At 32.3% G+C, this 22,406-nt stretch overlaps 2 protein-coding genes across 2 annotated transcripts; both read right to left on the bottom strand.

Annotated features, from left to right (window-relative positions):
* Nucleotides 1-2,722: 2,722 nt before the first annotated feature.
* LOC111009805 (uncharacterized) lies at nucleotides 2,723-6,231 on the bottom strand. The gene is made up of 7 exons (XM_022283013.2): nucleotides 6,102-6,231; nucleotides 5,815-5,888; nucleotides 3,873-3,941; nucleotides 3,744-3,791; nucleotides 3,169-3,225; nucleotides 3,013-3,075; nucleotides 2,723-2,930 (listed from the first exon to the last, which is right to left on the bottom strand). Exons 2-7 carry the CDS (start codon nucleotides 5,869-5,871, stop codon nucleotides 2,922-2,924), a joined length of 303 nt encoding a protein of 100 aa, XP_022138705.1. The 5' UTR covers nucleotides 5,872-5,888; nucleotides 6,102-6,231; the 3' UTR covers nucleotides 2,723-2,921.
* Nucleotides 6,232-8,780: 2,549 nt separating this feature from the next.
* On the bottom strand, nucleotides 8,781-13,582 carry BXL1 (beta-xylosidase 1). Its single transcript, XM_088126527.1, has 6 exons — nucleotides 13,244-13,582; nucleotides 11,330-11,611; nucleotides 11,088-11,257; nucleotides 10,908-11,005; nucleotides 9,928-10,692; nucleotides 8,781-9,594 (listed from the first exon to the last, which is right to left on the bottom strand). Exons 1-6 carry the CDS (start codon nucleotides 13,523-13,525, stop codon nucleotides 8,990-8,992), a joined length of 2,202 nt encoding a protein of 733 aa, XP_087982653.1. The 5' UTR covers nucleotides 13,526-13,582; the 3' UTR covers nucleotides 8,781-8,989.
* Between the last annotated feature and the right edge of the window lie 8,824 nt (nucleotides 13,583-22,406).

Below are 22,406 nucleotides of genomic sequence, written 5' to 3' on the forward strand. Positions count from 1 at the left end.
ATAAATAGTAGTTGACTTAATAGGCTGAAAGGTTATCACAAGCCCAAGAGATCTTTTCATGGTTGATATTATGACCCAACCAATTTTTTAAAAAATGGATTCATAGGTTGATTGGATTATCAAATCAAATGAGATGACAAGTTGAAGGAGAATAAAAACCAAATCGTCTTCTTGTTTTATTTAGTTTCAAATCATATGATTACTTCATGACTAATGAAATAAGAACCATCAACCATGCAAATTGTTTACATTAAAATATAGCTAAAAAGTTAAATCATTAATTTAAAGTTCCTAGTAATAATTTCTGGTTTCTCTGATTTCAAATCTCCTCTTTGAAAAAATTAAATCCACACAAAGCTTCAAATTTTTAAAAGCGTAGTCTCCTTTTTTTCAATTTTAGCAAGACTGCCAAAATATTTTTACGAAGTAAAGAAGGAATAAATTCTAGCCAACAAGTAATTTTTTAAAAAAATATGAAAACATAATCAAATCAAGCATAAAGAATTAAGTTCAAATTTAAATTAGTATTAGAGTAAATAATATTGCTCCCAGATGAACCTGATAATTTTATATAACTACAAGATAAAGGACAGTGCACAAAAAATGTGTATTAAGCAAACTTGATTACCTTTGCAGATCTTCTGCTTTCCCATCTTTGTTTGAAGGTCTAACAATTTTTTAATAGCTGCAATCAAAAGCATTAATTTAGAGTGAAAAATTGGTACATAAGGTTGGTTCTCTCGAATTAAGTTCTCAAAGAACAAATACCCACCAGTAACTGAGTGACTAGTGGTCACCAAACTACCCTCAACAATGTCGACCCTATCACGAATTACCTGCACATTATATTTTATGCAATTAAAACAGATTGACAATTATGCAATTATTAACAAATACCCTAGAATAATGGGGAGATCTCAACAGTGATCTAGATCTATGATCTCTTGAGTGACAATTGCAAGTTGAAAAGTTGAAGATCTATCTTATTCTATTTTAATTACTATGAATGAAAAATCAGTGATTTTCTGAAATCCTTTTTGCCCCAACTTCATACCGTATTTTGCTTGAAAGAAACAGGATGGTAGGAATCTTTTCACATTGAGAAATTAACTCAAGAAACGACCAGGTCCCACGTCTGTGTCAATCCATCTCAATTCTAGTGGGCAATACGCTATGGTTCAATTCCAACCTCCAATTCATCACCGAATTTCAGAAATAAAATCCTCCTCTGCATCCTCCTCTGTTGTGAACCAAAAATAACACCTTTCGACCATGCATCCTGGTAATTCACATCAAAACACATCCCATAAAATTCGAATTCCCAATCGAGGAATTAAGATTAGCATCATCTAATAAAATTTCAGAAACGTGTATTACATGACCACGTGACGAACTCTGTTTTTACAAACGATACCAGTGCCCCTATGCCAATAGTCAAGAAAGTCGTGTCTTCTAAACTCCTCACCTGCCATGTTTGACATTCCCAATCTTAATTAATTTCGAAGAAACGAAGAGTAAACCCCTAACCCGTTTCCACAAATACGAAAAACAGAAAACCATCTATGTAAGTTTAACAGGCAAAAGAAAAAAAGAACAAAAAAACCCTAATTAACCTAAGAAGTTCTCGATTGACCCCGAAGTAAACACACAGAAGGAAATGATAAAATAAAACAGATAAATAAAGAATCGCTGAGAGAATGCGTTGATTAAGATGACATATAAGAAAAAATTAATGGCATCGGAGCGGAAAACCAACGAAAGAGAAACAATCGGAACGGCCGGGCGAGCCCTTGAAGTTTCAATCCAATCCCAGAACAATAAAAGGCAGAAACGGAGTTGTTTTACCTCTACGTTTTCATCAACGAGACGAGAAGCCTTCTTCGTGCTCTGCGCTGCGTTTTCTCTTTGCCTGGTAAGGATCTAGGGTTTGCAAGGTCGCAACGAACCACTCAGAAGGGCAGAGGACGCTGGCGCTGATGTTGATGGAAGGCTCTGAAGAAGAAGAAGAAGAAGAGAGTGCGGAGGCCGTACGCTTCCGACTGAGATGCAGAGTAATGACTGTGAAGTGATTGTCTAACTAAGAAATGGACCGTTGAAGAGGAGCGTCGATAACGTAACGGCTAATTGTTGATTTCGTGAAGTTTGTTCCGTGATTTCAGGGATCTTTCCATTATTTCCATATTAAAAAACGATCCTTTTTTAACGAGGATAAAATGTTAATAAATTAATTAATATAAGTTTAGATTAAACCATTTAACTGCTTATATATAAACAACAATTTGATATGAATTGTTAGGTATGATCTCTTTTCAATGTAGGATCTTTTTATCATTTTACTTTCATTGTACTAACAAATTAATTTTTAACTTTAACAATTTAGTCACGTGTAAAGTTTGTAATGATTTAGTATGTATCGTGAACATTTTTTTAAAGATTTAATTATGTGTCTTGTATATGTAGATCAATTAATTGATGAATGACCAAATTTGTTCATAAATTACAGGATATGATAAAAATCAACACTTAATTTTTATGATAACTTGATATTAGCACAGTGACAAGAGGTATGAGTGTTGCCACCAAGGATTCGGATTCGAGTCCTCTTGTGTCGGGAAATAAAAAAAATGTTTTAGTAGTTTAGATCCATTCCTATATTTGTATTAAAAAAATAGTCTTAGTAGTTCGGATACATGTCTAAGTGTTCTATATGAGTCAAATTCCCTTTGTCTCAAAATTAAAATCATATAATTAGAATATCCCAGACAAATTTGGTTTGAATGATACAAATAATTTCAACGATATTCATCTAAAATAAAACAATGAAAATAAGTGGGGTCGTTCGGGATTAATCTAGAGGGCTAAAAATTGCACAATTAAATCAACCCTTCCAAAGACCAGATTTCCCATTTCCTTTTAATTATCTATTCTGCCTGCGTTGAAAAAGACAAAACCGTGAAAATAAAAAATAGGCAAAATAATTATTAAAGAGTTTTGAGTCGGATTTCTTCTTACGATATTGCCCTTCTCGGATGTGCACACCGGCCTCCTTGGTGGGAGCTGTGGCTTTGGGGTCCTCTGGTAGTTAAAACAAAAAATCAGGTCATATTTGGAAATTAGTTTTACAAAGATAACGTAAATTTTTTTCAGAAAATTAATTTTTAGGAGTACCTGTAGCTTGGGCTGTAGTTTCTCTACGGCCACGCTATTACATAGCCCAGCTCCTTGCTGTCAATTACAACACAGTCAGCCGCTATTTCTTGGTATTTTTTGGAAACAACAAAACAAAAATAAATATTCTCCTTTTAAATTTGTTCCAAAACATAAATAAAAAAAATAATTTTTTTTTTATTAAAAAATGAAGAAATATAAACAAAAACCTTACAAAAGAGCCCAAAATAATCATATCCTTGTTGTCAATAAAATTTTTAGATCAGGTTTATTATTTGATCTACATATTTTGAACTTTAAATTTTGTTTAAAATAAACATATGTCATTCTAAACTTTCAATTTTGTATAAAATAAACTTATATTATTGATCATATTATTTAAAAATGACATGGTAGGATGATTTTAGGCATGTCGAGATATTTACAGAATTAGCAATAGTTATATATTAAACACAAAAATTGAAAGTGAAACTTATAATTTAACCTATTTTTACCTTATTTTGCTGTTACCATTTATTTATTTATCTATTTATTATTATTATTATTATATAGGAAAACGTGGGATGAAAAAGTACCTTGCACAAGGCCCAGTCTGCGGAATCAAAGAAGGCACGTTCGTGGTCCTAAAACTCAAAATATGTGAACAAAGTCAGAGAGAAACGACTGAAGCTGGTGAAACCACTCATTTTATTTTATATTATTACCTTTGAAATCAATGGCTTCTTCTTTGGGGCAAGTCCTCCATATTTGTTCCCACTTGCTGCTGTTGCTGCCTATGTTATTTATTATTTACACCACAAAAGGCTCAATTATATGGTAACCATAAATACTTAAAATGAAAATCATTTCTTTATTTTTTTTCGTGAAATATTGGAAAAATACTTTATTAGGAGAAGTATCCCATTTGAAATGATTGCTCCAAGAGACATTTTTTAACAGAAACTATTGGTAAACAAAATATGTGATATTTCCACCATTCATTTAGAAACTCACTCTTTAGAAAAGCAAGCAACATTTTTTACTTTCAAGGATAAATTAATGAGTTCATTTTTTGACTGTTTTTTTTATGCGACAATGAGGGATCGAACCCACAATCTTTTGATTGGAAATATATAGAAATTATCACTCAGTTATGTCGCTTTGGAAATTAATTTATAAATTGAATCTCTATGATTTGAATATAGTTTCAATATGTTCCGATCAAATTGATAATTTAATTAAAAATATAAGTCAAAATGCAGTTTTTTTACTAATAAAACATATTGGAAATCACATATTTTAAAAATAAACCAAAATTATGTCAACCATTGAGTCCAGAAAATAAAAAATAATCCCAATACGACACCGTAAGAATCCTTTCACTCTGCCGACAAATTCGAAGAAGGTAAAAAGTAATCCCATCCTCCAAAGGCATGTGGATGTGTGCCCTCTGATAAATAGTTTTTTTTTTCGGGAATTTCTTTGTTAAAGAATAAAGAGTTGACCTCAATAATTAACTCCTATTATTAAATATGGGTCCATTTTAACCTCCATTCGTTTCTCGTCATAATTAAATGATAAGGGGACAACGTGGTTCTAAAAATACGATGATTAAACCCAACAAAAAATAAAATAAAACATCATGTCAATATATATATATATATATATATTATATATCTTCATTTTACAGATCATTTAGAGTATTCAAGAGTTAAGAAAGAGAGAGAAAAAAATAACTTTCTATTATATTTGAATTTTTTTTTTCTTAATCATTTGTATATCTTAATTGATATTTCATGCATTAAATTGTTTTTTTGAAAATATTTAGTGATGTTTTTCTTCTAAAATCATATGAATAGTATTAAAGAATCTACTCTCAATCAATTCATTTTAAAATGTAATATATGGATATTAAAAAATGGTGATTTCAATGGTATAAAATAGTGGCTAAAACAAATCATTCTACTACCATTTTTAAATGGTTGAATATAAAATGATTTAAGTTTAAATTGAAAGCATAATCTATGCAATGACTTCTTTTTTTCCATTAAAGCTTGATTTTAAAGACACTTGTTTCTTACCTAACGATCTATTGTCTTTGTTTCAAATTATTTTTATAAGTTAAATCAAATCTCGTCATATAATTAGAGACAACATTGATAATAAAAAATAAAGTAAAATTAGTACGATAAACATAGTTCAGTAAACCACCCACGTTTATTAAATGAAAAATAAAAACTAATACTTTACAAATAGACGATTGATCAAATGCACTGGTTATTTTTCTGGGCCCACTAACAGAAGCCACGCAAAATTCATTGGTTGTCATGTATTTGGCATTTTTTTTTTTACTTAAACAAAACAGGAAAGTGACTTTTTTTTTTTCGAAAAAAAAAATTGAAAAATGAAAAATGACTTAAATCCTGTTTTTCTTATACTTTCTACTTACAAATACTTTTTAAAAAATCATATAATAATTTGTTTAATCACAATTATTAAACTTTTGAATTATAAAGTATAGAAATTGACTACTCAAAATTTATGTTAAACGTGAAATAACGTTTAACATTTAAAGTACATAAAATATATTTTAAATACACGAAACTATTAAATTGGGATTTAAATTGAAGGGGAAAAAAGACGAAAAATAAATAAAATTCAATGTACCTGATTTTGATGGAAGGGGAAATAGTCTTCTCCACCGGCGCTTCGATGATCCGCCATATCTGATTTGTGATTTCCTATCAAAAACCATAACGCCGCCATGGTTAACAAAAAGGATGAAGAAATTAATAATGAATTCACCGATTCATAAACAGATATTGAACTCGACTCGCTCTGGAAAACAAAATTCGAAGCTCTTTGATTAATCGATTTCGCTGGAGAACTTCGATACAAGAAAAAAGCAGTTCAAACATGGCGGAATAAAACCAGGAATTTAGAGAGAGAAATACCTTTGGGAGAGAGATGCGAAGGAGAGATAAAATGAAAATTACGAAATATGGATAGATGTGGAAGTGGAGGAATGATAACGGGCGGTTGAGTAAAGAGGATCAATTTGAGGTTATATACTTTCAAATTTTATTTTTTAAATACTATATTTACTTTTTTAAATAAATTTATTGGTGAAATTCGCAAATTTCCAGAAATTAAATATAGAGTTGATTTTAAGATTTATTGGTATATGTCAGTTATCATTACGTTATACTCATTTTGGCCCCAAACGAAGACTTGAAGACACATTACTACCACAATTTACAAAATTTTAATATTTTTTAATGGCTCAAATTCTTTTGCCTCCCGCTAAAAAAATTAATTCATCTAAAATATTGTGTCAGAGCATATAACTAGGCTCGCGTTAACATTTGAAATATAATTATTTTAAAAATAGTTAATTTCATTTATAATAGATGTGTTTTTCAACCACAATTGCCGTAATAGAAAGTTATCTTTTGTAATGGGTTATCTTTAAAGAGACATAACTATAGGTGAAATGATATATCTTTTCGTGTGGATATAGTGTGGCTTGAGCTCATACTTTCATGTGACTTATGTTAAAATATGTCTCAATTTTTTTTTATTTATTTCAAAAGTTTTAGATTTTAATTATTTGTTTCTTTTAATGTTAAACAATGATGTCAAATATGGAGGAATACCACATCTTCATATTTTGTTGATGAATGCTATTTTACTCCATTCAAGTAACTTATTTTAATACCTTCCGGAAAAAGTAACTCATTTTAATAATGTTTGTATAAATATTTGTTTGTTTTTGTTGAGTAAATTGTGGAGTGGGAAATCAACGGTAAGGTTTTTTTATTTATGTTTCTTTCATTTAAAAAAAATAATAATAATTGTACAAATCGGAAACAACACAATAAACAATAAATTTGTTTTAATTGTTTCCGAAGTTTCTATAAATATTTCAAACACATGAGAAACAAAATAAACATATTTAGTTGCAAAATACTTAAATTTCTTAATAAAATTTATAAATAAAAGGAACGTTATCAAACGGATTCCAAACTATCAAATTTTGTGATAATAATATAATAGGTGACTGGTCCTATCTTATGGTATGATTTAAAAGTTTTTCTTAGTTGACTTAAAAGAAATTGTTTTTTGGAAAATGCACAATTAAACCTGACTCATATCGCCGAAATTATATTAACAAATTAAAATAAAATAGGGATAAGATAATATTGACGGTTATTATTATTATTATTAAATGTTGTTTGACTCGTTAATTTTTTTATTATTCTCGTAAGCTTGTCAACGGAAGACTGAGCCAATGAGCCGCCCAATCCTCTCTCAAGTGGAAAAACAAATATGACACGTCGGGTTCTAAAAGTATTGTGGTTTAGAAATATCAGATTTTGATTTATATTCTAAATGTTGAAAATCGAAAAAGATTAAAAAAAAAAAGTTTCAACTCAAATTGGTTGAGAAGATGAAACTAAAAAACTTATTGGATGACCATTTTTCTTTCCCATTTTCTAAAAAATCACATTGTTTAATGATAATTTAATTACTACGCGATTTCATTTCGATTCAAATCTTAACTAAATTTGTTAATTTGAATATTTAAAATATATATTACCAAAGCAGATGACTAAATCCCCACCCCATAATTATCGGGAAACAAAAATCTAACTAAACCCTAAAAATAACAAAAAAAGTAAAATATATACAGGTAGGAAAAAATAAATATGTATATTCAAATAGATTAAAATTTTAAAATTTAACCAAACTAGTAAGTCACTCTCAATTTCAAACGTGATATTAAAAAATAAAAAAATTATAAAAAACACATACTTATATTTGAGAAAAATGAAAAGTTCAAAGTTAGAATTATGATCTCCAGTGAAATTTCAACGAGATGTATACTGTCAAACATAGGTTTTAAATAATTCAGAATTAAAAAAAAAACTAAAAAACTCATTAATTATTTTGATGGGATCGCGTGCTTATCTATGGGTACAGCAATTAGCAGAAGACGTTCAACACAAATAACTACCAAATTCGGGAATAAAAACGCCTTTTCAAATTTGTGGTAAAAAAACGAACACGTCTTCTTTAGTCAGTTACGTTGGGTGGAATTTTCTCTCAAAAAAAATGTTAGGTGGAATTTAGGTCATTAATCACTAAGCTCCGTTTTAAACTCAGTCAAAACGCATTTACTTGACCATTAAGATGTCATTTTTTTTAAAGGATTGTCTAAATTCAATTAATAAAAACATTTTTTTAATACTTTAATTGTTAAAGTTCAATTTAAGATTGTTAATAATGTTGAAATTTCCCGAAATATTTATTATATAACAAAATAATTTTAAAATATCTAGGCTGAAAACAAGATAAATGATTGGATAAACAAGAAAAGCCATCGATGAATTTTGCCTTCAACGATAAACAATACTTATGTTAACGGTTAGTACCATTTTCATATTTTAATTTTTTTAAAAAAGTTAAGAAAAAAATATATGTATCTATGTATTTACATTTATTTCTCTAACTTGTCAAAAAAAAATGATAAGTAAAAATAATGATATTAACCAATAAACATCTAAGGATTGTACTTTTAAAAATACTCGAACAATAAGATGATGAAAAACAAGAGATGAAAATTAAAAGTATAACATAGAAACAACCCAAGCTTCATTATTAGAAGACAGAGATTATCTGTCAAATCACAAATTTACACTTGTTAAAATACCCAAACTGCCCCTCGCATGTTTGCCGCGTTGAGGCATTAACAATACTTCCATACACATCTTATAATCGAATTACATTATCACTTATTTACAATAAATTTTTTTGTAATCAACTTTTTTATGGTATTTAATCAGAATTTAATATCTTGTAAATCAGCTCGAAGAGATATTGAATGAGTAAGATCTCCAATATGGAGCGTGTGGTCACCGGTCGGAATTATCCGAGTTCCGGACCGGTCGACTTGGCTAAGATGTTCGCAGACATGGATTCCGATCCTGACTCGCTGCTCCGACCCGGCCGGCACGTGGACCTTCTCGAACCCAATCAAGTGCTTATTCGGAAACAACTTTTCGTTGGGAGCAGTTGCAAAAACAAGAACCGTGTGGGAGCCATCGACGGTTCCGGAGTTTTTGACGTCGATGTGGAGGCCAAGATTGGAGATCGAGTCGCAGTTGGCGTGCGAGACTTTGATCGAACCGTTGGAGAAGGTGGAGTTGGGAGTGGGACCGGGTCGGAGATTTGAAAGGGAGACCGAGACTTTGGTTGGGGCTTCGACTGAGTGGGTGAACCTTGAGTAGCTTAGACCGAACCCAAATGGGAAAACGACTGGACCCTTGTAGAACCGGTAGGTTCGACCCGGATACCCCGTCGATGGGTCGGGTCGGAGGCCCATGTTCGTCATTGGCACCTTCGCAAGGTAGCTCTGTGGGTACCAGGTCATGGGCAATTTTCCTCCTGCAAATTTGCAAAAACTAGTTAATTTAAAAACTTACTCCTAGAGTGAAAAATAGACTGTGTTTAATAAATTTCTAAATTTTTATTTTTATATAAAATTCATCTAATTTCAATAAGTTTCCATAATTAGTATATGCCTAATCAATTTGAACCTCCTCCCTTGCTAATCAATTTGAACCTTCTCTCTAGCATGTTATACTATTTATCATGGAGAGTGGAGAGATAAAAAACAAATTTTTGAAAGCAAAATAGTTTTTAAACAAAAAATGTAAAATTAAAACTAATCTAAAATTTCATCGAACGTTAAAAATTTAAAGGAGGGAGAAACGATACCGGGATTAGTGGTGCCAAAGAGGACATCAGCAATGGCGGCGCCACCGGCTTGGCCGGGATATCCAACCCAAAGAATACCACTAATTCGAGGATCATTTTTAGCAAACGAAACATCAATGGGCCCACCGGACATCAGAACCAGCACCGTCGGCCCTCTACAAGCCTTCGCTACTCTCGACACCAGTTCCTGCTGATGCCCCGGCAAGAGCAGCCCGGTTCTATCTCTAAACTCCGCTTCAATCGACTGGTCCAGGCCCATCACCAGCACCGCCGCATCCGCCTCACGCGCCGCCGCATCCGCCGCTCCGATCATCTGGTTCCCGTTGCAAGCCACGTCAGCACAGCCTTTCTGGTGGATGGTTCTGGCGTACCTGGCTATTCCTTGAAGTGGCGACGTGTACCCACAAGCCACGCCAGCGTAGTTTCCGATCATTGTGACGGTGGCGTCGGAGTTGGGGCCGATCACCGCCACGGTGCGGTGGCGGCTGGCGGACAAGGGTAAAGAAGCGGCTCGGTTTTGAAGCAAAACGACGCCTTGTGTTGCCGCTTCGAGGGCTAGGTGTTTGTGGGCCGGAGTGCAGACGTCTTTTGGGCCCAAGTTGCCGTAGGGTTGGGTTGATGGTTCGCCGTCGAACATTCCGAGCCTCATTTGGACTGCTAATAAGTTAGACAAGGCGTTGTTTACGTCGGCCTCCTTTAGCAACCCTTTGCCTACGGCGCTCGCCGAATGCACCGCCAAGAATGGTCCACAATCCAAGTCCAAGCCTACACACAAGTTGTGGAGCCAGTAATAATTGGGGCTGCCTTATAAATTTAGTGCTGAATCAAGGATTACGTCTAATAAATGATTTTTTCCCTTCAAATTGTCTATTACATATAAAATTAAGAGTATAGTATTGACATTAGACTCTAATCCAGAGACCATGAGTTAATTTAATTTGCTAATAAGAGTTTAATATCACGTTGGAATTGGTACTTACCAGCTTTGATGGTGGAAGCAGCGGCTTCTTCGGGCGTGGAGGTGAAATGCTGGTTATCATACAACACTCCAACAGAATCGCAATCCGACACTATATACCTGTTTCAAAATTAAATATTAATCATCAAAGTTCATTGAAATCGTGTGTGATGATGTGCAGAATAATTCCATGGGGACTCACCCATCAAGCCCCCACGTGCCCCGGATGGTGTTCTTTAGCAGATCAGGGTCAGCGCACGTGGGCTTTCCGTTGACCTGATTGTAAGAACACATCACGCTCGCCACCTTCCCTTCCACCACACACGCCTTGAACGGCACGTTATACGTGTCCTCCAAATCCTGCTTACTCACCTGCCCAATCCCAGAAAAAAGCCCATCAGTATTTGGGCTTCGGGCCCAAAATTTCAAAAGCCCAAACGTTACCTTGGCATTGAAATGGTAACGGTCCACGCCATTCCAATTGTCGAGATCATAGGCAGTGTAATGCTTACAGCAAGCGGCCACCTTCAGCCTGTTTCCCTGCCCGTTGCCCTGCAGCCCCCGAACGTATGCGGCAGCGTATTTTCCGGCCAAGATAGGGTCTTCGCCGGGAGTTTCCTGACCACGTCCCCACCGCGGATCTCGGAATATGTTCACGTTTGGGCTCCAATATGTCAAACCCGCCGTTCCTCCATTGTACATGGCTCTCGCCTCGTCTGAAACCACCTACACGTCAACATTGTGCATCAAATTTCATTACAAATTTCATAGTGTATTATTGAAACTGTTTATTGTATGTATCAATTCAAAATTATAGTTTATTGATAATTTCTCCACTTGTCCATGGCGGCTATTGAATGTTAGTTGGCAAGGGCTAGAAGGCCTATTGACGGCTCAATGCATTCCCCATTTGGGCCATTTCAATTGAGAGGCGAAAATTTGTGGATCAAAATATTGGATTTTTCTTCCTTTTTTTGTATTGATTTAAATTGGGAAAATTTAAAGAATTTTAATTTTGTCTACGTGTTTTAGTTTTTTTTTATATATATTAGGGCAAATTATGTCGTTATCTTTAGTTAATAAATACAAATATAGCATTGAAATTTGAGGTTAACAAATTTAAAAGTAGACAAAACGGAAATAAAGTAAATTTAACTTTAACCCCACAATTTTTTTTCCCACGTGAAATGGAACACGCAAGTTGTTTGACAGCAAGGCAGAGTCCAGTTCTGCTGTTCTGATCAGTCAATATTATTTATTAAATTGAATAATGAATGAATTCTTTAATTTTTGTGGAGAAAGAAAAATAAATATGCTGGGAAAACAAGTCGATCTGCTGCACCAGCCGGCAGGCGGGACCACTGAATGGACCCCAAATTCATATTTTCATGCGTATCAAACTGTACTTTCTGAATTATGTGACCCATTTTCTATGTATTGGAGGCTTCTGCCCCTAGCATTTGTCTTCTCCCTGATGGAGATTCGAATTTTAATTTTAAAATATATTTAAAAATTTGTATAATTTAAACACAAGAATTTATTATTGTTTTACTGTTTAAAAGATGATAATATAGAGTATAGACAACTGTTTTACTATTTACACCCTCAAAAGCGCTCTCTTTACACCTACTACAGACGAGATAATTTTATAGTTGTCAATTTTAAAATAACTTTATTTAAATGTTTTATATTTTTAGATCAATATATAAAAAAAAAATATCCCTTCTCGTAGTTTTCATATTAAAAGGAATAAAAAAAGACATTAAGACTTAGAGTTGGACTTCAGAATAACTTTAAGAAATCACACTCAAAGATCACTTCAGCATCCAGACAAAAATTACTCTCCCACACAAAAGTTAAGAGGGCAAGTTGGTAACTTAACGTTACAAAATTTCAATTATAGACTTGTTTTGGAAATTACCTATCACGAGTAGATGCATGGAAAAAAGAAGAAAAACAACAAAAATAAAGAGGAGAAATCTCATCAAATTGCATTAAATCAACAAAAAATGCTAAAACTTTTCATTTTTTCCAACACAAGTATAACTTTTCTTATTATATTTCACATTACATTTGAATTTAAGTTTGATATAGCTATTTTTTTCAAACTTCGAAGCGTTTTGCTAAATTTTAAAAAATATATTTATTCGAGAGGCATTTAAATAAATAATATAGAATAAACATGTATTTTCAGATATATCAGAAAGTTTAAATTTTTACAAAAAAAAAAAAAAACCGTATTCATGCTATATTTGAAAAATAATAATGATAGAAAATAAAAAATAGAGCTGTGAAATTTTTTTAATTTTTTTAAAATGATAATCCGAAGAGAAAGGAGAGAGGGGCAGTAATTGTTACCCGTCCGATCTCCTCCCACAGCGACTGATTGAAAGAAGCAGCGGTGGTGATGACTTGGGGAAAACTAGTGGCCCCGGGGAAGGCCCCACCGAACTTGGTACCGGGGCCCACATTAGAGACGCCGTGAAGAGCTTCGGACCACCACTCGTAGCCTCGGATACCGAGCCTCGGCACCGGAATCGCATTATTAACCAGCAGCCGAATCTTCTCCGCCAACGTCAGCCTCCCTATCAAATCCCTCACCCTCTCCCCCGCCGGCAGCGACCTCTTACAGAACCCCATGTTCCTCGTCGCCACGTTCCGCGCGTCGCATGCAAACGCCGCCCTCCCCTCCGCCGCCCCCGCCGCCATCGCCACCGCCACCACCACCACCGCCACCCACATTGCCGGACACTTCCAAAAATCCGAAGCCATAACAATAATATTAAAATAATAATCAGTGTGTGTGTGCGAGTGAGAGGGGCTTAAGTGAAAGGTGCGGCTTTATAGAGGTTGCGTTGCGTTGTTTGTTAAGATGATTGAATGACGTGAAATTTTCGCTTTCACGATTGGATTTCCACGTCGACGCAAGTCATGTATCGGAAATTTTTTTTAAGGATTTTTTTTTGGGACGCCTTTGAAATTGAGTGGACAAAAAGTTGATTTTTGTGAAAGTTTATTAACAAACTTCGAATAAAAGGTTCAAAATAGCTCTATTAAAGTGGTTATTTATTTATTTTTATTTTTTTGGAAAACTGAATTGGATGATTAATAATGATAATTTACAAATTATTAGATGGAATGGAAGTGAGCAAGTAGAAGACGCAGCTGCAAAGTGGGGTGCAGCCTCACCGTGTGTAGGTACTCAAAAGGGAGACTAATTAGCTATCTTTTATTTTTTTCAAATATTTTCTTGTAATCTCTAAATTTTGATATAAAATAGTATTTTGGTCTGCATTCTTGATTCTTCATCAACATCTTCCTCAAAAATCTATAAATTCACCTTTCAAATTTCGACACATGATGCACTAAAATAGTTGTAAAAAAACAAAATGTTATCCAATGTCCATAATAAATGAACACAAAAAACTTGTTTTTTCTGATTTTATTAAATAGTTTATTATTAATTAATGGGAAGTTCGGCGGAGTGCTGAGAATGGGGTCACGGGCTAGACTAGAACTAGAAGCAGAGGAATTTGTAGGTTACTTTTTTTTTTTTCCCCTTATGAAATTGATAGGATGAAAGAAAAAGAAGTAGCCGCCCATTGTCACTTTTTGAAGCCAATTCCCACATTGAATATTTTGTAGACTTTTCTCTTCCTTCTTTCACTATTTTATTGCCAAACCAGCAAGGAATCACAATTCTACTTGATTGCTCCCTTTGAAATTTTGGTTGAAGCTTAAAACGCAATTTTAGCTTCTATGTTCTTATAGGAGGACTCTATACTATTTGTAAATAATGAATTTTAAAATTTTAATATTTACAATGTTTTTTTTTTCCATTTTCAGAGTTAATTCCATTCAAACGTAATGATAACCAGAGTTCAAAGTACAAAATCCAAGGTTAAATGGAGTATTGATAAATTTGTGTGAAATTATATAACTGGTCACTCTAATTTCTTTTTAAGTACAACAATATCGAGAGGTAGAGATTTGAACTTGCAACTTTTTTGTCAATATATATACCTTAACCAGTTATGTTCAAGTTGATCTTAAAAATTTTAATTTGATTCTTATAATTTGGTTAAATCTCACGAATCCTTCCGCCATTGCCATACTAACACACTTTTTTTACATGAAAAAGATTGTCATTTCATGTATAGTTGTGTCTCCTTAAACATATCATGTTAGAAGAGGTAACTTTCTTTTACCATGATTATTTATTGAGTAACACTTCTATTAAAAGATAAATAGATTATTTACAAAATAATTAAATCTCAAATATCAATATGAACCTAACTTACCCATAAATAGATATAACTAATCTTTACACCCTCACGATTAAATTGATATTTTCTATCTGATTAAACGTGGTCATACGGTTGTGTTACGATTTCCATTTAGGTAGAAAATAGAAGGAAACAAGTGAATTTTTCCCGTGAGAATGACAATTTGTGATGAACTAAATTGATAAACTTGAAATAATGACACTTAAATTAATATGAACTAAATTGTAATTTTGAATGTTGCAGGGTTGGAAGTGAAACTATGTGAAAATTATTGGACCAAATTGAAATTTATAATTTGAAGATTGATATGAGAGAGAGGCAGAGTCTGAGTGGGAGAAGCAGAGGGCATTTGGGGCATTGGAAAATGAAGACTTTTTTAAGGCTTCTCGTGATGCTCTGATTCAGCCTGAATACACCACCAAACTGTTGAGCCATGAAGAAAAAGAAGTAGCCTCGTGATCAACATATTCGTCACCCACTATTTTTAAGAACCTTCCACTTTTAATAAACACAAATATGGCTTCATTTTCCATTTCAACATAGCTAAGCTACACACTTTTTTCAACATTAATCTTCTATTTCATCATGAGAAATACTCAAACCTGTTGACATGCCACATCCATTATAAATATGATATTCTTTATTTTTTAATATGTATGATGTTAGGAGTAAAATAAGTGCAACTACTTGGCACTCTTATGTGGAGGTTCGTATGTTAGGCCTTAGCCCGGACACCCTGATAGTGAAAGAAGTGAAGGCCACCCTGATAATGAAAGAAGTGAAGGGCCAATATGTTCAGAAGCACATCTCAGATTGACCTTTGATCAGAAGAAACTTATGACCGACACAAAATATGTTGAAAGTCATCGGAATATCAATTATACGTTAGCAGATGATCTTCTGGTTGTCGGATAGTTATGATGTCATCCCAGCAGGACGCCCACTTCTCAATGCTTCCTTTATGAAAGGTGGAGTTTGATTCAATACCACTTTTGACTAAGTAAAAGTTTTGAATGTGTGATACATGACTAGCATGAAGAGTATATGGATTAACTGACACCTCATCCAAATAAGAGGAATCCTGATATTATAAAATACGACCTAGAAATGTTTCACTTGGAAACATCCTAAATTGAGCGACTTCGTGGGAGATTTTACTAGAGAGTGGTATTTTTATTTGTATAAAAAAAAATAGCAACAGTATATATTTTAAATTGAGGTTGAGTTGAAGGTAGGAAATGTCATAATCATACCAATGAAATGTATATAGTGACTAATTTTCATACCAACTATTTCTTTTAAACCAACAAAACATAAACTATCTAAATCAAAATAAATCAATCTTTGACTGAATGTAATTGTAAGTACCTTTAAATCTATAGATTTGAAATTTTGATGCAACCCTTTGTAAGATGTTGAAATTTCAAACATTTTTAACGTCAAAATATTGGACAATTAAATATAATTATCCATGTTCTGATTGAGACGAGAACTTTTCAGAGAAAAAAATGTTTTTGAGACTAGGTATTAAATTTTTGTCGATATATTAACATTTTCATTGATATTTCTATATGTTAATTGATTCAACATCAACATAAGAGATGAATTGCCATTTACACAGTATTGTACAAAATTTGACAAACATAAAAAAATAAAAAATAAATAAATACATCAATAAAACAAATATCCCTGCTATAAACATAATATTAGTGATAGTGAGTTTTTTAACTTAGATAAAAATAGTGATTTTTTTTGTTTTTATTTATTTTTTATAAATATTCATCAACATTAATATTTTATCGATAGATCCCTCCATTTCAATCAAGATTGACCTTTTTTTTAGTACAACAAGTAGGATATACAGATTCAAACTCACAATCTTATGATTGGAGATAGGTGTCTGAATTAAGCTCATGTTCGTCTTTTAATCTTTAGTTCAATCTTGACGAAGAGGCATGAAATTAAAGTAGATGATGCATGGATTTTATAAAACTATAGTATGAATTTGTGAAAAGTGAGAATTGTGGCAAAATTATTTGTCACAAAGGAAGAGTCGGCACATGCACTCCACACCAACCATTGTAATTATTAATTCCCATTTTTCAAAATTACCATAAACTTCCCACCTAGAGTTTTTATTCGAAATGCTTCTATACATACTCAGAATAATATTTAGATATTTATCGGTAGGTATATATTTCTTCTTCGTTTTTTTAACATAATAAATATCTATCAAATTATTAACAGGGGTAAGATAAAATATCTATTATTGATAAGCACTGAAATACTATTATTTCCTTAATTATTGAGTATGATTATTTTTCTTTCATATACTAATGCTTTTCGGTCAACAACTACTTGAGTCTATTATTTGGTTGTTATGATAAGGAAAATTAATTTGGAAATATTATGATAATAGCATGTGATATTTAATATCATTTGGTGTGTACTGTAGTCTATGTAAAAAGTTGAAAATAAACTGGATAATTATTTATTTTTCATTAAAGATCATGATAGCTAAGATAAATAAGTATTTCAACAATTGTGTAGGTTCTAGCTCGTCTATCTGAATCTATTAAATATGATTGAGGATGTAACTATCATGTGACAATGAAGCCAAACCATCGAATTAAGTTTATTAAACAAATCAACATTTTGAAAGGTTGCGACTAAGAAAATGAGAGTTTTATCTGGTCATATACAACTCTCATTAATCCATCATTAATTAAAATATGTTAATAATAATGGCAAACAAAATTGATGTTCCTTGATAGGGTTTATTATTATTATTATTATTACTTTTAATATTGTATATGTTTTAATAATATCTATAAAAGATATTGTATTTAGAAAAGTAATTATAAAAGATGACGCTATCCAAAATAGAATAATTGAAAGCGACAAAAATGCATATTAATATTTTAGGAACAGTTGGGTGCTCATAATCTGTAATCTTCTAGTCGATGATAAGACTTAACCAATTGAACTATTTCAAGTTCGTGGGTACATTTGAATTAATCAAATAAAGACGTGTATCCGAATTCTGAACCGCGATAGTACTGGGGCTAATTTCACATTAGATGAAAGATCATTTTTTACACGGTAAAAAGAAGTATAAGGTAATATTTCAACTGTCAATCCTTTTCGCGTCATTTATAGGATACATCATAAGTGGTCCATTATATTTTCCAAGTTGGCCAAAAAATGAAACGAGCCAACAACAACTTGAAACGACAACCAAATTAGTTCCCAACCGAACGGATGAATAATAATTTATTTAACAATCACGGTTCTCAACCACCATCTATTTTTAAAATATAAAAGTAAAACCCCGCGTTTAATCAATCGTTTTGTCCATAATTAACTAATTTCGAATAGCAAATAAATTATGGAAATTTGGGAAAACGACATGTTGGTAAAACCGTGACGACATCTCCCAAAACGACAGCTCATTTCCAATCGGTTTCGAGTATTACGCGGCCTCATGCAGGAGGCCCGGAAGGCTCGGGCAAATATCTCACGCAAAATTGGATGATAATTGAGATTACACGAGATTTAAATTTCGATCATTTATCGGTAAATTCAGAGAGAAAGAAACATAATAGTCGGCCGTTAGATTTGAGTAAGTTTCATCAATTTTTTTCTCAAGAAATTTAAATTAATACATCGAATTTAGCCAAAAACCGATCCGACGAAATGCTCACAATCACAATGAATGGGAATGAAGATGGAACTGAGTGGTGGGAAAATGGGCTTCGAAGTGAAGTGGGCCAGGCCTTATTTAGTTGTAAATGAGGGCCCACAACCCTATCCATTTGGAGAATTTGAGAAGTTTTTTGGGATGAGAATGAACAAATAAGGATAAATTAAAATTTTAATTTTAAAAATATATCAAAACAGTTATAAATGCTGAGGGAGAGCATTCTTATCGCCCATCGAGCCATCCCTTTCCGCCACTTTAAAAGATTCTCTTTCGTTTACCATTACCACTACTTTTTTCTTTTTTTTTTTTTCCTTATTTTAAATAAAATACAATCTTGGGAATATGTTAATAATTTATTTTGTAAAAATATCCGAACTGTTACTGGGCCCCCGCAATAATGGGGGAATGGGAAGGTTGGTTGGCTCGGCCTTTTTTGTTGAAATATGGAATCGGCCCATTATATTTTTGTTTTGATTGGCTGGCTTGTTTTGGAAGGAAGAGTGACTTTGACATCTCTCTCTTTTTTTCTTTTTTTTGCGTACGTTTATGTTTCCACCATAAAAAGAAAAAAATTAATAAAATGGTGGATAATAATTCTGAGGCAGCTTTTATTTTTCATGTAAAAAAAAACCACACACACACATATATATTACTTTAATTAAATCATAAAACTAGGATTTAAAATGATCCAAATACAATATAACTTATGATAAACATTGATAGTAGATAAAAATTGATTAAAAATACAATTATTTGAGTATGGTAGCTAATTGAATAGTTGGCGAAAATAATGATTTGATAATAAGATTGCATAAGGATAAAGTATATTTATTTTTAGGTTTATATATATATATATATATATATATATAATTTTTATTTTATTTTACTGTTGTTGAAGCTGCAATCAGACGACACATGCGCTATTGATCAGGGCGTTGAGGGCGTATGGCTCGAGGAAGTACGAGAGAACTTGGAAGTATCTCTGCTTCCGAAGATACTTTCTTTCAATGTTTAATTGAGTTGTTTATCTGTTGTTTATATATATATATATATATATATATATATATAAACCCTCATTTGAGTCTTGATATTTTCAATTTTTATTCATCTTAGTACTTTCAAAAAGTTTGTTTCAGTCCATTAACTTTTAAAAAGTGACCAATTTGGTATCTATTTACAAAATTTTAAAACGAATTATTTCGTACGCAATAGAAATTATTTAATATAAATTTATTGCTACATTTCTAACATTTTAGTGAATTAAGTGTCACTTTAAAATTATGATCAAAATAAATGAGATAACAATAAATAATAAATGGACCAAAATGGTCCGTTTTAAAAATACATGGACTAAAAGATGAACAAATATTTAAAATAAGAACCAAAATGGACGTTTTAAAATTACAGAAACATAAATTAACCATAATCTTATTTTAGTATAATATATGGAATCAAGATTTGAATCAACGATCTTTTAATCGGGATATATGTCTCAATCAGTTGCAATAGGTCATTTATGTTATAAAGTGATCAAATTGATGCCCATTCACTTGTTTGACCCTTTTCAATTTAACTAACAAAATTATTACAAATATTGCTTTTGCAACAAACATCTTTCTACCTTTCCACATTCCTTTTTTTTCTTTCCCTTTTTAAATTCCTTAAATCCATACGTTGCCTTGTCTCCAATTGCTTTATATTGAAAATCTCTATATATAAATAATATTTTGTAGGGTAAAAAAAAAAGAAGGTGGAGTTTTAGACGGAAATAAAGGAAGTGGGCATATTTGGTCGGGTGAAACATTAGAATTGGGAAAGATGCTGGTCGGATGCTTATCCAACCACGTAAGACCATGATCCCATCAAATTATTGATCTTCAATTTCATTTTAAAATTATTTCATATTCCGAACTATCACGGAAATTAGTAATCTCCTGAAACAAGTAATCCACGCACAAACAAAGTGTTTCTTTTTCATTCATCGTTTCTCGTTTTCACTTTTTCTAGAAATATTAACTATTATTGTTAGAAATGTTTTCAAAATTGTATAAGAATCTTGAAACAAGAAGTTATCATTAATTACTCATGCAATGGACGATAGATTTTAGAAGGAAAAAAAAAGATAACAAATTTTGAATATTTAAAAAATAAATTCCTATAAAAGTTTTACCATTTTAACTTAAAATTTAATAGAACGAGATTGAGAAAAGAATTACCAAAAAAATTTATACTTCGTTTTTCAATTATTAAAAAAAAAAAAAAAAGAAACAACGAACACTATCAACAATATAATTGTTTCTCTTTGTTAAAAAAGATAAACGGGTAGCAAGAAATAGAAACAATAAACAAGACGAAAACGGACGCTAAACTCTGCATTTTTTGCCTCGTTTTAAAGCGATTGAAGACGCTTTGGTATGGGTTAGCTTTATATCGTCCTTCGTGTTCTTGTGGACGGTGCTCCTGTGGCGGTGTGAAATCTGTTGAAGAGTACTATCGGCAAGAATATGTTATGACAGTTTTAATGGGTTTAAACGAATCTTTCAATCAAATTAGGGCTCAGCTTCTTCTTATGGAGCCCGCACCTACAATAAACTGTGCATTTGCCCTAGTTACATAGGAAATGCAACAAAGATCACTTTCATTAGTTTTCTATGAAAGTATGCAAGTTTAATTTACTCTCCCTCGATAAAATTTAACAAACAAAGCATCCTAAATACAATTTCACATCTATCTAAATCTAACTATGAAAATAATAAACTTAATCTCAAAATCAAACCGAGCATAGCTCAACAGTTTGAAGCACATATGTCCGACCATAAAATTATGAATTTGAATCTCCCACTCTACATGTTGTATTGGAAAAGAAAAAAAAAAAACTCAAATTCAACAGCAAAATAAGATAACCTAAAAAAAATTAAGTAAATAAAAACATTTAACACAGTTGAGTGAATATCACGGCCTGAAAAAAATAAAATTAAAAGCTCATGTAAGTTATTCAGGCCCATTTTCTCTCAACACGGCCCACGGATGACGGTGCGGCCCAATCCGTACTGTTCTGGCTTTAAGCGCAGCCGTGGTCTTAAATTGAAAAATACGAAAGAAGAGGGAAAAGGAAATGATGATCTAATTTCATGATTAGACTATAGTTTATGTGGAAAACGCGTAGCCTTATTGTGAGAAGATTATGAAAACTTTTTGGTGCATGTATGTAATAATATTTAGGGTAAATTAATCGAAATTGTTACATACGTATACATATTATTAGACGATGCATGTCAATCATACACGTCCCTCTTAATCGATGGTATTTTGATTTTATCTCGTTGAGGCTGCATTCTTTTACATTTTTAATACTGTGGATCACTCGATAGTTTTGAATCTGGAGACTTGTTCATTTTGTTTAACCGTAAAATCCACCAATTTCGGATCTGCGAAGGTTGAAGTACCTGCAAACTGGAGTTAGTACTTTAATGCTTTTATCAGTACGCAAAGAGCTATATTTATAAAGGTGAGCTCGTGATAAGGCTTCCGA

The sequence above is a fragment of the Momordica charantia genome (genome assembly GCF_013281855.1).
Source record: "Momordica charantia cultivar OHB3-1 chromosome 7 unlocalized genomic scaffold, Mcharantia_2.0 BLBB01000007.1, whole genome shotgun sequence".
In the NCBI taxonomy this organism is placed as follows: Eukaryota; Viridiplantae; Streptophyta; class Magnoliopsida; order Cucurbitales; family Cucurbitaceae; genus Momordica; species Momordica charantia.